At 41.7% G+C, this 14,417-nt stretch overlaps 1 protein-coding gene and 2 non-coding genes across 3 annotated transcripts; all 3 read right to left on the reverse strand.

Moving 5' to 3' along the window:
• Nucleotides 1-2,345: 2,345 nt before the first annotated feature.
• Trnav-cac lies at nucleotides 2,346-2,418 on the reverse strand. The gene has a single exon. It is a non-coding gene; the product is annotated as a tRNA-Val (tRNA).
• Nucleotides 2,419-2,997: 579 nt separating this feature from the next.
• Trnav-cac lies at nucleotides 2,998-3,070 on the reverse strand. The gene has a single exon. It is a non-coding gene; the product is annotated as a tRNA-Val (tRNA).
• Nucleotides 3,071-12,024: 8,954 nt separating this feature from the next.
• On the reverse strand, nucleotides 12,025-14,157 carry LOC6553295 (lysine-rich arabinogalactan protein 19). Its single transcript, XM_001979152.3, has 2 exons — nucleotides 14,057-14,157; nucleotides 12,025-13,111 (listed from the first exon to the last, which is right to left on the reverse strand). Exons 1-2 carry the CDS (start codon nucleotides 14,069-14,071, stop codon nucleotides 12,455-12,457), a joined length of 672 nt encoding a protein of 223 aa, XP_001979188.1. The 5' UTR covers nucleotides 14,072-14,157; the 3' UTR covers nucleotides 12,025-12,454.
• Nucleotides 14,158-14,417: the final 260 nt, after the last annotated feature.

Genomic DNA, 14,417 nt, shown 5'->3' on the forward strand with positions numbered 1-14,417 from the left:
CTGCATGCTTCGAAAAAATGATTCCGCATTTGAGCTAAGGAACAATAACTACAACATAACCGAAGGGGTCACAGCTTTTGACATTTGAACAGCAATTAAATGGCAAAAACAGCAGTTAGAGCTGAAAATAGGTTGAAGCACACCCAACAAGTGTTAGCTGCAGCAAATGTGCAATACCTATTGCGCAGAAATAAAACAACAACGAGGGCCCGGCATTGTGTTCAGGTCCCCCAGAGCAGCGATTTCAAAATGTGGCCCGACTTCATTACAATGGCAACGCATTAGGGCAAAATGGATGGTGAACCAGGCGGCTGTTTTGGAGCGGGCTTTTTGGGGAGGCTGTAATGGTAAGAGGTTGCAAGCGTTTCGAGCAATTAGCGTGTGCCGCAATCTCGGCAGAGGGCTAAAAGGAAGCGGTAAAAGCCAGCGAGATACAGACTATTTTAACAAAACGAATTGCCTCTCGGCCGGGGAATGGCTCTATAAATGGCATTGGCGAGAGCTTATACTTGTACGTACGATTGAGGCATAGAATCTGAGAGCAGTATTGAGATAAAAACTGTGTTTTAGCAAGAAGCCATGCGAACCTTTTACCTGCTTCGGAATCAGGTGGGAGTTTCAGCTGAATTTCTTTGAATTCCGAATAGGTTACCAAATAATGCAAAAATCCAATATAGCCTGGGTTTGCCAAGTAATTTCGTAGCTCCTGCCAAACCGCAGTTCCTTGTGGGTGCAACTTGCCGGCGGAAGTGAAAACTTGGAATTAACTTTTTCGGCTTATTAATTGCTAACATTTGAACTTTTATTCAATTTACGAGCTTGTACGCGGCGATTGCCTCTGTTTCAGCTGCACCGCCCCACACAATCAGCTAATACAAATGCAGAGTGTTGGCGATGTGCACAGAGGAATATGCACAGTGATTATAAAATATAGAAATCAAAGGGAACGAATTACATTTTGTTTACTGCTCATAAAAAATGCTTCAACAGGCGACCATTTAATTCGAAATACAGTACTGTAAGAGCCAACTTGTGACAGTTGTTAAGTGGGATACAGAACGGTATGTTTTCAGATAAAAGAGAAAGATACATTTTGTTTTTAAAGTTTGAAACAAAGCTTTTCTTTCAGTCTTCTGAAGGATGCAAGGCCAGCTTCAACTTGAATTGCGCGAGTGTGTGTGGGTCTGCGCACATGCACATATAAAACAATGGCGCGGCAGAAAACTGAGCAGCAGCCAACATGGCGTATTAGCAATGTGGCTCGAGTGAGGTCGTTGGCGCGCTATAAATACGTGTCATGTCTGCCTTCCTTTGGACTCCAGGACTCCGGGAGTCCAGGACTCCACTGCTCCGCTCCTACACTGCTCAGTGGCAACCCTTCTTCGACTTGGAGGCAAGATTTATGTGCAGCCACATACGCGGGTTAAGCCGGGCTCATGATTTTAATTTTGTAGCGCAGGGGTTAATTGCCATTAAACTTAAAATGTTTCAAGGAAACCAACCACGACCCGTGGGACAGGCCTAACTACGTTTTATGATGAATTTGGGAATTGCCAAGATTTTATGCGCAGTTCGGGTGCCATAAAACTTTTGGCTAGGCCAGCCCGATCAAACATTTACTCAAGCTGTTGGCTGAACCCCTTTTTTCCCACTCCACGGCTCTAAAGTTACGGCATTGCAACACTGTTTTGGCCCTGTACATTATTTTTGCATATTTGCTGCCATTTATTTTCTACAAGAGCAAGAACAAGACGCGGGGCCCAAATAATAAAGTAAAATGGTTAAATTATGCATAAATAGCGCGAAATGTTAAGCAAAGTGGGGACGGGGGCGTGGCTACAACAGCTGACTCCTGCCGGCGTCAGAACGCATCCTGCCACTCCCTCTTGCCACCCAGCCACCCAGCCCCCCATTTAACCCCCTCTGTGCCATAATTCTTGCGAGTCTGCGCCAACTGAATGCGTAATTAAAATGTTGCACAAAGCAAATGTTGCACTGCCAGGGCAACAAAAAATGGCAAAAGGGGCCAAGGACAGTAATATAAGGAAATTATGACTTGGCATTACACAAACGCAATGCAGAACGTGCCCGAAATATGCAAAACACTGAAACTGAATGTTTGGCGACTAAAACAGCCAGGCGAATTAAAAACGCAAGTGCCAAGAGGTGAAGGGATCCATTCATACGTGAGAAGCCCAGAAGAAAACCATATTTCAACGCTGCTTCATTTTTTACGGATAAACAATTGTACCATACTTATTTCTTACATAATATATACTAATTAATTAGGTAAAAGAAAAGAATAACAACAATTTTGTTGGTAAAATATTTCAAAATATGGCTATTGTTCCCGCCCGGGTTCGAACCGGGGACCTTGTGCGTGTGAAGCACACGTGATAACCGCTACACTACGGAAACTTCTGAACGCACAGTTGTCACGAGTGATATAAAAAATCTAGTATTAATCCACTGTTAAAAATGAATCACTTGCAGTGTGACACTATGGGAAATTGTGACACCCGTGGCTCGTGGGGTAAAAGGGTACACTAGATTCGATAGAAAGTATTTATCAGCTAGAAGATATATATATTCGTGATATCCTATTCGATCTACCCATGTCCGTCTGTCTGTCCGTCCGTATGAACGTTGGGAGCTAGGAAACTATAAAAGCTGGAGAGTTCAGTTTGAGCAAGCGGATGCTAGAGGCGTAGGAAAAGTTTGTTTTGAAAAATTGACACGCCCACAATAACGCCCACATGCGTGGGTCTACTATACGTAATATACCCTTCGAGTAACGGGTATAAATACTGCAATGGTATTTAAATACTACTCTATATAACCTGGCTTATTTGTTTGCTGTTTGTATTTGTTTCAATACTTATATTTTATATTATATTTACCAAGCCGCATAAGGAAGCCAGTGACAGTGACAGTGAAAGCAAATTAAAATTATTATTTAATAATATTAATAATATATTGACAAAATAATTAACGACTTGTTCCCGCCCGGGTTCGAACCGGGGACCTTGTGCGTGTGAAGCACACGTGATAACCGCTACACTACGGAAACAGTTGAAAAACCCACGTCCGAAACTGGAAGTGGGGAGTACCGAAATTATAAGAAAGAAAACCAGTCATGACGTCAGTTATGCTCGCGGTAAATAAACCCATTTGCCGGTAGCTATTTATAGCACGCGTGCGTCCAGTATAAATATAAACTATTTGCGTTGCCATGGCCAATTCCACAAGCGTAGCTAATACTTCAGGTTCTCTGAATAGCATCCATGATTGGCCATGATTTTTGGCAATTAACGGGAGAAGTAAACCCCCGTTCTCGTTTCCACTCAAACATTGTATTCAACGATAAACCATAATTAGCGTATCACTCCCCCCTCGTGTCGCTTTCATTATAGAGCTTAAGAACTTAACGATATGTGAAAATCACAAATTAAATTACTTATTTAAATGTGATTATGCGCATTATTTATGGGTAAAGTGCTGCCATTGGGGTGGGTACGATAAATGCAGTGCCACAAAAACGTGTGTTGCATTTTAAGCTCCAATGTTTCCCGGCGCTTTGTTGGGGGAACTGGCTGCCCGAGCCATTACGTATACGCAGCGTATGACATTGAGCTAACGCTCTCGCTTATCGCTTGCACGTCGCAGCTGCTCGGGCGCATGGAATGGAGCCACGACCGGCATAATGAGCGCCACTATCCCTGCCACTCCCACTTCACCACCGCCCCTTTTCGCCCACTTCAACCCAATAAGCCAATGCCCAAGCAGGGCATTAGTGCCAGTGGAGAAGCTCTTAAAGGTCAGAGATGAACTTACTTCACTGAGAAACTAGGTACAAATTCGCTTTTACTCAGATCTATTTACATTTAAAGACCTGAAGGTATAGTTACACCGATGTCTAAATAATAGTAAATTAGTAATAATTTAAAAATGCATGTATAGCATAGAGTACGTGAATAACAAGGTACGTTTAATGGTGCGCTTAAGATCGAAATTATATTAAAGTAAGAGTATAAACTTCGGCATGATTTTGGTACAAAGGTAACTCAGCTTCTCATCTCCTTTAAGGCAGAGTTAAGGTTGATGCTCAGCAGAAATCCGACGTACGATGGCGCGCAAAACGTCAAACGGCAAATAGCACCTTGCACCTGAAATGCATTAAATAAACATCATTATCGCTAAGACTAGAACAAGGCACCTACACACTCGCAAGGCGAACAATGCCTCACACACACTAGCGCAATGCACATCCACATGCACGGGGGCACAGAGCGCCGAGCATATTTGGCAAACAAAAGGATTTTGCGGTTGAATTGTGTAAACACAGAGGGAAAACGTACGCATTTGGCTTTTCGCATGTCGGATGTGGAGGTTCGGCGAAATTTGGGAGCTGTTGCAGTTCGAGCACCGAACGAGAACCCTCCAAAGCCTGGAAAACAGTCGAAGCATTCAAACGTTTTGTTTGGTTCTTAAGGGATAAAAATAACGTAATTAGGCCACTAAAAAGAGTTCCTAAAATAGTTTCCCATTTGCGATATCTCAGCGGGTACATGCGTTATACATATGTACATGTTTTTGCGTTAATTAAAATTCCCTTCATTGTGCTTCTGACCAGTTTCTTCTCATCAGTTTTAATTAGTTGCATTTTTATAATCATATGAGTTGCTTTAATAGAAAACTTCAGTCATTTGATGCTGCCAACTCTTTCTAGCCCTTTTCTTTCTCCCTTTTTTTCTAGTAAAAGGGGATAGCTTTATTACAAATGTATGTTAGCCATGTTAAATTTTGTTCTCCCTTTACTGTCTTGTGTCTTGTGTTGCGTTTCCTTCGCTCAAGAGCCAAATTATTTGATCATTTTTATTTTCGCACATTACGCGCGTACCAAACCCGAAAAAATTTCCAGCAGCGCCATTTATCATTTTTGCCCTATTGAAGTTTTAGTCTCGCGACGGCGGCCACATAAAGCAGCGGCAGGCAGCGGGAGGCTGGATAGAATGGCGATAGAGGGCGTGGCGGCCTTAAGCAGATGAAGATACCCGGCCAAGGCGGCTCAGAAATGGCCAAGACACAAAACAGCAGGGTTGCCAAAAGGAAGCGGACGGCTGGGGAAAAACAAGAACAAAAATGACAAAAAATACCGAAAGCGTCGCACAAAAAGCGACGTGCAAGTAGTTCAAAAACTTTGGCCTAAAAGCAAACCGAAGGCGAGCGGCAAGAAATATATAGATGGGATGCTTTGGGGGGCGAGGCCAACATTGGCTGGCATTTGGGCGAGCGTATGACATTATTTATGGTTTGTTATTTGTGCAAAAAGTATGCAAGGAAATATGCTGCGACTCTTTCATAATTTTCCCTTTTCCCTTCTCGGGGCGAGGGAAACAAAAGTTTTCGGGGCGCCGCCGAGCACGCAAAAAAGTGTCAAAATTTAAGTGTGAAATTAAAGCTGATGTGGCGCAGATATGACAGGACATAACCCCTGGCAGGCATTAATTAATACCATAAACGCAAATCGACAGGCGGGATAATTTACTTTTCTCCAATCACTCGCTGCAAAAAAGGTGCATAAATTATTGCCACTCATTAAATATTTTCCACATTAAATAGAAAGGAGCCGACGCCGATGCCTCAGCTTAATGACCATAAATCGAAATTAATGACAACGCCAAACAGTGGACACAGTAGCCGAGGGACGAGGAAGAGGAAGGGTTCCATACTGGGTTGGGCAGGAGGAGCCTGCGGCCTCCGTATCGTTTATGTCCGACCACAAATGGAAGCACCTGCTGCTGCTCCGGCTCCTCCTGCCCCTCACTGCCTTTGCTATTGCCAGGGCCCAAGCCAAAGCTGCTGGCCGTAAAGTGCTGCCAACGTTAATGACACCTGCGAGACAATTTCAATAACCGATATGTGCCGTTTCGGGTTTGGCGGAGCGTTTCCTCGCCACCGCCATTGACGGATGTCTTGTGGCGGCACTGAGCCATCGATTATGCCCTGGTTTTATTCGTGCTCTGCTCGGAATAGCTTGACATTCCTATTTGTTTTAAGTTAGTGGCCAAAAATACAACCAATTTTCGGAAACTGCATTTCTGACAGATAGTAAAAGACGTTCAGAATTTCAGAGTAGCTCCCACAGTCTTAAAACCCAGAAAGGAAAAAGGAATTTACTATACTGTCTTACATTCTATTTGCTAAATTAATTTTTGTAATATTCCTGGGCATGAAATTGAAGCATTTTTTCTTGTGACCGCATCTTTAACAATGCCCACTGATTTCAAGGACTCGTTCTGATTGCGGCTATCAAAGTTGTTTGTCTTCTGGATTCAAATCTAGGCCAACTCCACCCTAGAAAATTCAAATGTAGGTCGTCATTAGCAATTACTTGTCAAGATGCGATAAGTAGTGCTTCCAACTGTTTTAGATTTGGCGATGAAGTACAGATACAGATACTTTACTGACCCAAAAATAAACTGTCCAAGAAATAATTTCGGTACAAGTGGCATCTGGCAAGCTTTAGTGTCATGGGGGTGGTAATTTTATAGCGGCTTTTTAAAACTGCCTAAAATTATGCTAAGCAACCGATTTTATCAGCGCGGCCCAGAGGCTTTCCCAGAATGAGGTGTCAAAACAAAGAGAATTCTTTAATTTCTGCTTTACTTGCCGCACAATATATGGCTGACTCGACTGAATTTCGGAACCCCTCTTCAAACTCCGCAGACTGGAGGCTCTTCTGCAGCTGTTTACTTTGTTAATGGTCTTTTTCAGCTAAGCCCGTCCGTCGCACGCGTCCAGACCCACATTTTGGGCCCAAACCAAGGGCCAGAGGTCCTTCTGCCCCCATAGAGTTCCCCTCAGTTTTTGACCTCTAAGCACGTGGCATTGAGAAGCTTTGGTGTTTTGATTTAGGACTGCTCCGAGGCAGTTATTCTTCTTGTTTTTGTGTTTTGTAGTCTGTCTGTCTGCCACGCGGAAAATAATTTATACAAAATGCCACTCATTTGCTCTGGTTTCGCTGAGTGTTCAGTGAGTGAGGTGCGCGGAGGTAGCTTTGTTGGTTTGGCTAAATACTTCTTATTTTTCTTCGGTTTCGTGCCTAATATGCCCAATTGTGCCCAACGAACCTTAAGAGACTGCAGAAAAGGTATGTACTCCAGTACTTCTTTAATTTAACTCTTAACTTATAACATTTTAAAATAATTCCAGTGACTAAAATTGGTCATTTGTAATTTTTTAGCATGATAACTTGAAATTTGGTAGCACCAAGAGTACCTGTGCTGTACAGTTAGGCTGCAAACAAAGTTCCATTACTAAATCAATTTACTTTAATTGGCTTTTGGGCAAAAGTTGCCAAGCTATAAGTGAAAATTAAATGAAAACCGAACTGAAATCAAAAGTTAAGGTCATGGCATTAAATAAATTGCCATTTCCCCGACAACTTAACCAGGCGCAAACTTCGTAAAGAAATTAATTTCCCGTCCCTCGGAGGGAAAGTGTGCGACTGTTGCGTTTGCAAATCTTTCAGGACCGCCTCAAGGCATTCGTGTGTAATTTTTTGTCATTGATTTGGTCCCGGCAACAGTTTGTCAAGCACTCACATTTGACCCCATTCCGCCCCAGATGTCGACCCTTGACACAAACAGTCAGACGGGACGGCCAGAACTCAGCTCCAGCTTCTTTGGAAATTTATTGCGTTTTGAAGTATTTTTCCGGTTTTGTTACCCGGAAATTGCCAAAACGTGTGGCCGGCGTGCGAAATCCTTGAAATGTACTAAAATAAATTATTAATAATTTCTATGAGGGCCCCGGCAGAATCCAGACTTTGGGAATTTACACTGTTTGTCGTCGAATAAATGAATTATTTATTTTAATGTCAAATATTCCTGTTCCCAAGTTCCACCCTCAGGTCAATTGCTGTATTTGCTTGTTCGTTTGTGTCTTTATTTTAGGGTCCAGACTCAACTCGTTCCATCTGCAAAAAACGTGCTGGTGCTGTTTTCTGCCATTTTCATTTTCACGATTTTGGGAAGATAATCTATTTTGTCATTCGCCTCAATTTGTTTGTCTACAGTGGCCTTACAAACTGGAATCAAGGTTCATGATTGACGGATGTTCGGTATTCATTATTCAGATCCAGTTTTATCTTGACAAAAAGTGGGCAAGAAGTAAAATATGATTTGTTTTTATCCTTAAAGGATGTAAAGAAGGGAATTTCCAAAGACACCATGATTTTATGCATACTTGACACTGTAAATTATTTGAAAAAATTAAAACTGCATATTTCAAAATATTTATAATAAATTTAGTAATGAATGAAAACTTCACTTAAAGGTTTTATAGCTCGAGCTACAACCACAAACGAAGAGCTCAATGCCATCTTTCAAAAGCAATAAGCAAAATACGAAACCTTGAGAAGAAAAATCATTTGAAGGGGCATGCGAATTTCACTTTTCAATTAAGGCCAGAAAATTATGAATCAAATAAAATTCCCAACACCGCCCATCGGCGGGATGGATGTGAGTCAAGGTTTTGCATTCACTTTGATTCAATTTAGCAGCGGTAGGAGATGAAGAGTAGCAACTTGAACTGTCTGTCATTCATCAGAGAGCACATATGAAATGGAATTTAATGATATTATATCAATATTCTCGCATTGTCTGTTTGCCTGCGTCCTGTTGCTGTTGTCAACGTCAATGACATGCAATTATTTTCGCATTAAAACCCATTTCCGTTATTGTAGCTGAAGCGAGCCATTAACGGTTGGATGAAGCTTCTATGGCTTTATGTAGGACTGCAAGTGTTGGGAAATATCTATTTCGGCAACTGGTGAAATCGTTCAAAAAAAGTGAGTATCTTTTGCGAGTGAAACAGGTACCGCTGAATATTGTTACAACTCAAATTATGTCATGCATTTTCATCACGCCTTGCAACAAGTAAATAATCCTGCAAAACACAAGAGAAGCATAGTCCCAACCCGAAAGTAGACAGTTTCACAGCACTGGCGACCATGTGCGCTAATGGCCAGCAACGTTGGCAAGTCGGCAATCAATACTACAATCGGTCGGTTGCTGCCACTCGCCACTCGGCACTCGTCATTCGCCACTCTTATGTAAATTGGAGATGAAGTCCTCCCCTTTCCCATCCCTCTGTTGGCACAGCATAATTAAAGGGATATATGTGGGTGGTTGGCAGGTCGCCGTATCCTTCCCTTCGGATGCGGCGGCTGCATGGTCATATTAAAATTATTATTGTATGCACTGGGCAAATGAGAAAAGTTGGCGGAAAATTGCATTTAAGTCGAAGGATTCGGGGAACTTTAATATTTACAATCAATTTGAAATTCGCGAAAACATTTACATCAGTATTGCGGCGGAAAGTTATTGTCCCTTCGACCATCCACTTAAGGCCATTAATTCGTTCGGGCGACAGCTGCGGAAAGTGAAAATCGTCTTTTGGTGGGGAAATGAAATTAACATACTGCGCAGCAAGTGGGAAAATTTAATTAAAGTGGCGTAAAAAATGATTGTTGAAAACGAGCTCTCGGACTAGCTTTTGGCATCGAGCGGAATATATATTTGTTGCCATATCATTCCGATCTTATTGACCATGAAACATTTCCATTTAGTGGCCGTGCAACCGTTCTTTCATTATTTTTATTGTGTGAACTGTTTATTGTGCTGCCTAATGTGGCGCAGTCTAGACACTTTTAATATATATTTATTTTCGGCTCCGGGGTGCGGGGTACGGGGTACGGTAGGCCAGTTCAGGCCAGTTCGTGTTAAAGTTGAAAATACTTCACAACGCTCATACGCCGCATTGGCCACATAAATCTTTCTCCTCGTGCGATTCCAACTATGAGCCCATCTTTGTGTACGAGTATGTGTGCACATTAAAAGTTTGCCTAAGAGCTTATGGCACCATTTGTAAAAGCGATTTTTAATGCTGCTGCTGGATCCGCACACCCGAGGGTGTGAAGGAGTGAAAAGCCCCCTCCAATGCCATGGCCATCTAATGGCTTTCCACGCATCGCATGGAAAACTTTTTTAATGAGAGCGATCCGTGCCAATACCCTTTGTCGACGTACGTGGAAATATAACCAGTCGCTGAGATCCGCTGCTGGAAATATAATTTCCGAGGGTCTTAGCTTTTATTACTTTCAAATTTCAGCTGCTAATCAGAAGGAAATCTAATTGCATCCACAATTATCATATTATCTCGTGGGACTGGCTAACAAACAACCTTAGACTGCATATTTATTTTGAAATCTCCTATAATTTCCAATAACTTGGGCCGATTAGCGGTACCAAATCTGACGCCCATGGGGCATTCAAAAGCCTGGTCTGAAATACAAGAAACGTAGCCTTGCCACATTAACTACTGCCATTTAAATGGCTTGGCAGCTCGTGGCATTTCCCGCGGGAAGAGCTGCGGGGTGGGTAATTAGTTGGGGCGCATTAAATCTCTATGATTTTGTCACGGCCTGACATTGGGGCTTTGGAATTAGCTTGGGCTACAGCAGCTATGACATAGCCAGTATTGAGCGAATCGGCTTACAAAGTTTCCATGGCAATCGAAAAGCGTTTTATCAATTTTCATGAAACTAAGGCGAACAGTGTTGTTGTTGCTGTGCTAATATGGCCTAGGCTCAGCTGAAAATTGTAATTGAAAAGTTTTGCATTACAATTACAGCATATCTAAAACTAAGTCATTTGTAAATAATATAGCAATTTATGACATGCTTTGCGTTAGACATTTTGTTCGAGTTGAAAACTTATTTCAAGGTAAAAACATTTTAGGTTACATTCCGCAAATCCATTAAAGTGCTCTTCATATACTGCAAGCTATGCCTCTGATTACACTATAAAAATGAGTGCGCCACATTTGGCTATCGAAAATCATTTAATATGAAAATTGGGTAAACAGGGCAGGAATATTCATCACGAGGGATTTCATTCCCAAATAAGCACACATTTATCAGAATCGTTTTAATAGCTTATTAAATTTATTTTAATTCCATTAATCATTGCCAATGTTTGCTTCATTTGTGCCTGAGGGCAGATAGCCGACAGCCATTTAAATAAGCTGTTGCATGCAGTTCGCCACCGGACACAATCATCCAATGGCGATGCATAATGTCAATCAGCTGTGTAATTAACGCGGCCAAATGGACAACGGCCGTAACAACATTTCCAGTGACAAACGGGAGCCATAAATATGGCTAATCGGTATGGCAATGATTTGATTAGATCGGCACAGCTATGTACACGACTTCAGCTGCACAGCACTTGGAGAAACCAACTCACGTTAGCTGCCTTGGATGCTAGGTAATACTTCAGAATCAAGTACTTCTTGATAACAAAATAATGATAATATATTAATTATATTAATTAAAAAAATAAGTTTTTTATCGGTCTAAAGAACCGACTTAACCTATTGATTGTACCTGAAACATCGATGGAAAGCAGAAAGAAACTTAACTTTCTAAGTAATTAAAACTACTGAACTATATGAAATTAGCTAATTACAACATATTGTAATATTCGTTCTCTCCGTGCTCAAATGGCCATGTGAGTGCTTCGGATTTCTGACAGCCCGACACAATCAACGCCAAGTAATTAGCATTTATCAGGTTGAGCGAATGTCAAGCGATGGGTTCGGGCTCACGCTTGAAATTTGGGGCCGAGTTCGGTTTGAGCTTGGGTTTGGGCTTGGATTTGCATGTGTATAGCATATTAGCCGGGGGCTAAGCCGTTTGCAGCTATTTGGCAGCTGACAGCGGCTCTCAGTTTCAGTTTTGGCGCCAAGCAATTAATTAAATGCTGTTAATGAATGTGAATTCCGCTGCTGCGGTAGACACTAGACACTGTGTTTTAGAAGTTTCAACTTTATTCTTCAAATTATTTTATTTCAAAGCTAACTGGCTTAAAACAGATAAATCTTATCATTCATAACACCGAGAGTTTAATTTAATAGAAATATACCTTTTCGAAAACTTATTTTAGTTTTTCTTTTCATATTGCATTAACGTTTATTTTAAATATATGTATTACAGTTCAAAACTCGAGGATGAAGCTGGGCAAAGTTAACAAATTATCAAGTTGTCACTAAGAAATTTGCATGAATTTACTTAATGGTAACTATTATTCTAGGAAACATTTTTAGCCCCTCCCACTTTTCCCTCTACGAAGGTGTTCATTTAAAACAGACAACCAGAAATGACAAAGTGGCAACAGCTGATTCGAAATGGCCACTTTTGTTCATTCATAAATTATTAATCCGCCAACATTTGAAATCTTCGAATAAGTTGTTGAGAGTTCATGCTTCAACAGTCGCTTGTAAATAATACCGCTAGTTTCCACTGACTATCCAGTGTGTGTCATATCTTATTTATTTATATTTTGAGTCGGCTTTGAATGGTGCTTATCTAATCTAGTTAAATGGATTCCTACAGCCTGACGAAGCGCGGAAAAGGGGTGATAGTGGGCAGGGGGCCGCGTCTAGGGCGCAGGGTGCTGGTGAGGAAGTAGTTTGAGAATCGGGACTGGAACCCGCCTCCGAAACCAGGAGCATGGGTGGGCTGAGGGTGAACCGCTTGGGGAGCAGGATGAACGGAGTATTGTGGGCGGTATGCTGGGGCGGGCTGCACCGAGTACTGCGGACGTGGAGCAGACGGCGCGGTGACCTTGGGAGCTGCCGGAGGAGTGACCTTGAACACAGCCGGCTGAGAGATCCTAACCACGGGTTTTGGCGTAGTGTTCACCACTGGCTGCGGCGCGTCCTCCGCCGGCTTGACCTCGTCTTCGAAAGGTGGCAGTAGATCTAAGGGGAGCTGTGGAGCATCCTGCTTGATGGCACTGCTCTTCAACTTATCCTCCTTGGCCAGCTGGGCTGGCTTCTGGTAGTACGATTTCTTGGTTGGCTTTGTGGCCAGCGTAGTGGCTGGCGCCTCCGTTGTGGTCGTCGTCGTGGTCGTCGTCGTGGTGCTCGGTTCATCATTAAGGGGCGGTAGCAAGTCATTGAATGGCAGTTCCACTTCACCCGCCTTGACTTCCGAGACGTCAGCTCCACTCAAACCGATCAGCACGGCAGAGGCAAGGAGGAACTGCAATTCAACGGGACAGGTAGTTACTAAAGGTAATCTTCATGTGCACTCTGGGCAACATGGTGCTATTCGGTACTGCATTGGACTAAGTAATAAAAAGTATATTTTATGTATTTATTTTATTTGGTTAAGAAAAGGCGTGCTAGTAAATTAACCTAACATAACATAACTGTTACTAAGTTGAAGCGAAAGTTTTCGAAAAGAGTAAGATGTATTTGTTTACTAATTTTGGTGAATATATCTCCAAAGTTATGGCTCCATTGTTTGAAATGGTCACAACCATTCCAATGTGTTCCAATTTCAAGCATTTTGTTAGTTAACTCTAAAGTGTGGGAGCTCCAAAATTATTCCAACCTGATTTGACTTGACCTTCGAATCTGCAAAAGCCTTGCATTGTTAGGCACATGCCAAAACTGGATTAATTTATAGTCATTTCTATTCGCATTTAGATTCTAAATAAAATTTTCCTTCCCTTGTGCTAAAGGTCATTATACCCTCTCCAGTTCTGATTAACATACCGCAGATAAAGATACTAATTGAGCTTGAAATCTATGCAAATTTTTAGTTTGAAGAGAAATAAATAAAGTATACGTCGACTTGTAGTTATGGCTCGCATGTTCACACCTCGGGCAATTAAGACATTAACTGTTGTGACTAAAAAAATACAGTTTTTTTTTCTATTTTATCATAACTTATATAAATATTAAACATTTTTATTTTTACCAAAGTATTTAGTTAAGTTAATTTAATTTCATGACCAATTTCTGATGTTTAATGCATTAAACTGGAATTTCGCTAATGATGCTTACGCAAATGGCTTATTAGAACAATTTCTTGCATTTTTTAGTCTATTTCAGGAAAGACCAGCTTGGAACAGCATTTCAACAGCAACAACATTTTGAACAATTTTAAATTCACAGTTATGCACACGACTCGTTCACTTACGTATTTCAGAAACATATTTGCTAGGAATCCTTTTGTTTATTTAAGGCGGAAAACTTGTGTCCCGTACCGAACACTTTGAAATTTTCGAACGAACTAAAAGCGCCGCTGAGCATGCGCAGCATTTTTATAGTCGCTGAAACCGATCCATTTTGAAATTGAAACGGCCCAGAAGTTACACGATCATGTTGCACAGTGTAAGGTTTAACAACCGGATTAAAACCGGGGGTTTTAATTTATTTTTATTTTTCTTGGGATGGCAGAAGAGCGCGAGAGCGAAGCTTGCTCTTGGCCAATTAAGTGGTTTCTTCGACGTTTTCAATCTGAAGTTCGGTAGAATGCAGCAGCATAAGATGCCGAAACA

The sequence above is a fragment of the Drosophila erecta genome, unplaced genomic scaffold (assembly GCF_003286155.1).
Source record: "Drosophila erecta strain 14021-0224.00,06,07 unplaced genomic scaffold, DereRS2 tig00000000-arrow-pilon, whole genome shotgun sequence".
Classification (NCBI taxonomy): Eukaryota; Metazoa; Arthropoda; class Insecta; order Diptera; family Drosophilidae; genus Drosophila; species Drosophila erecta.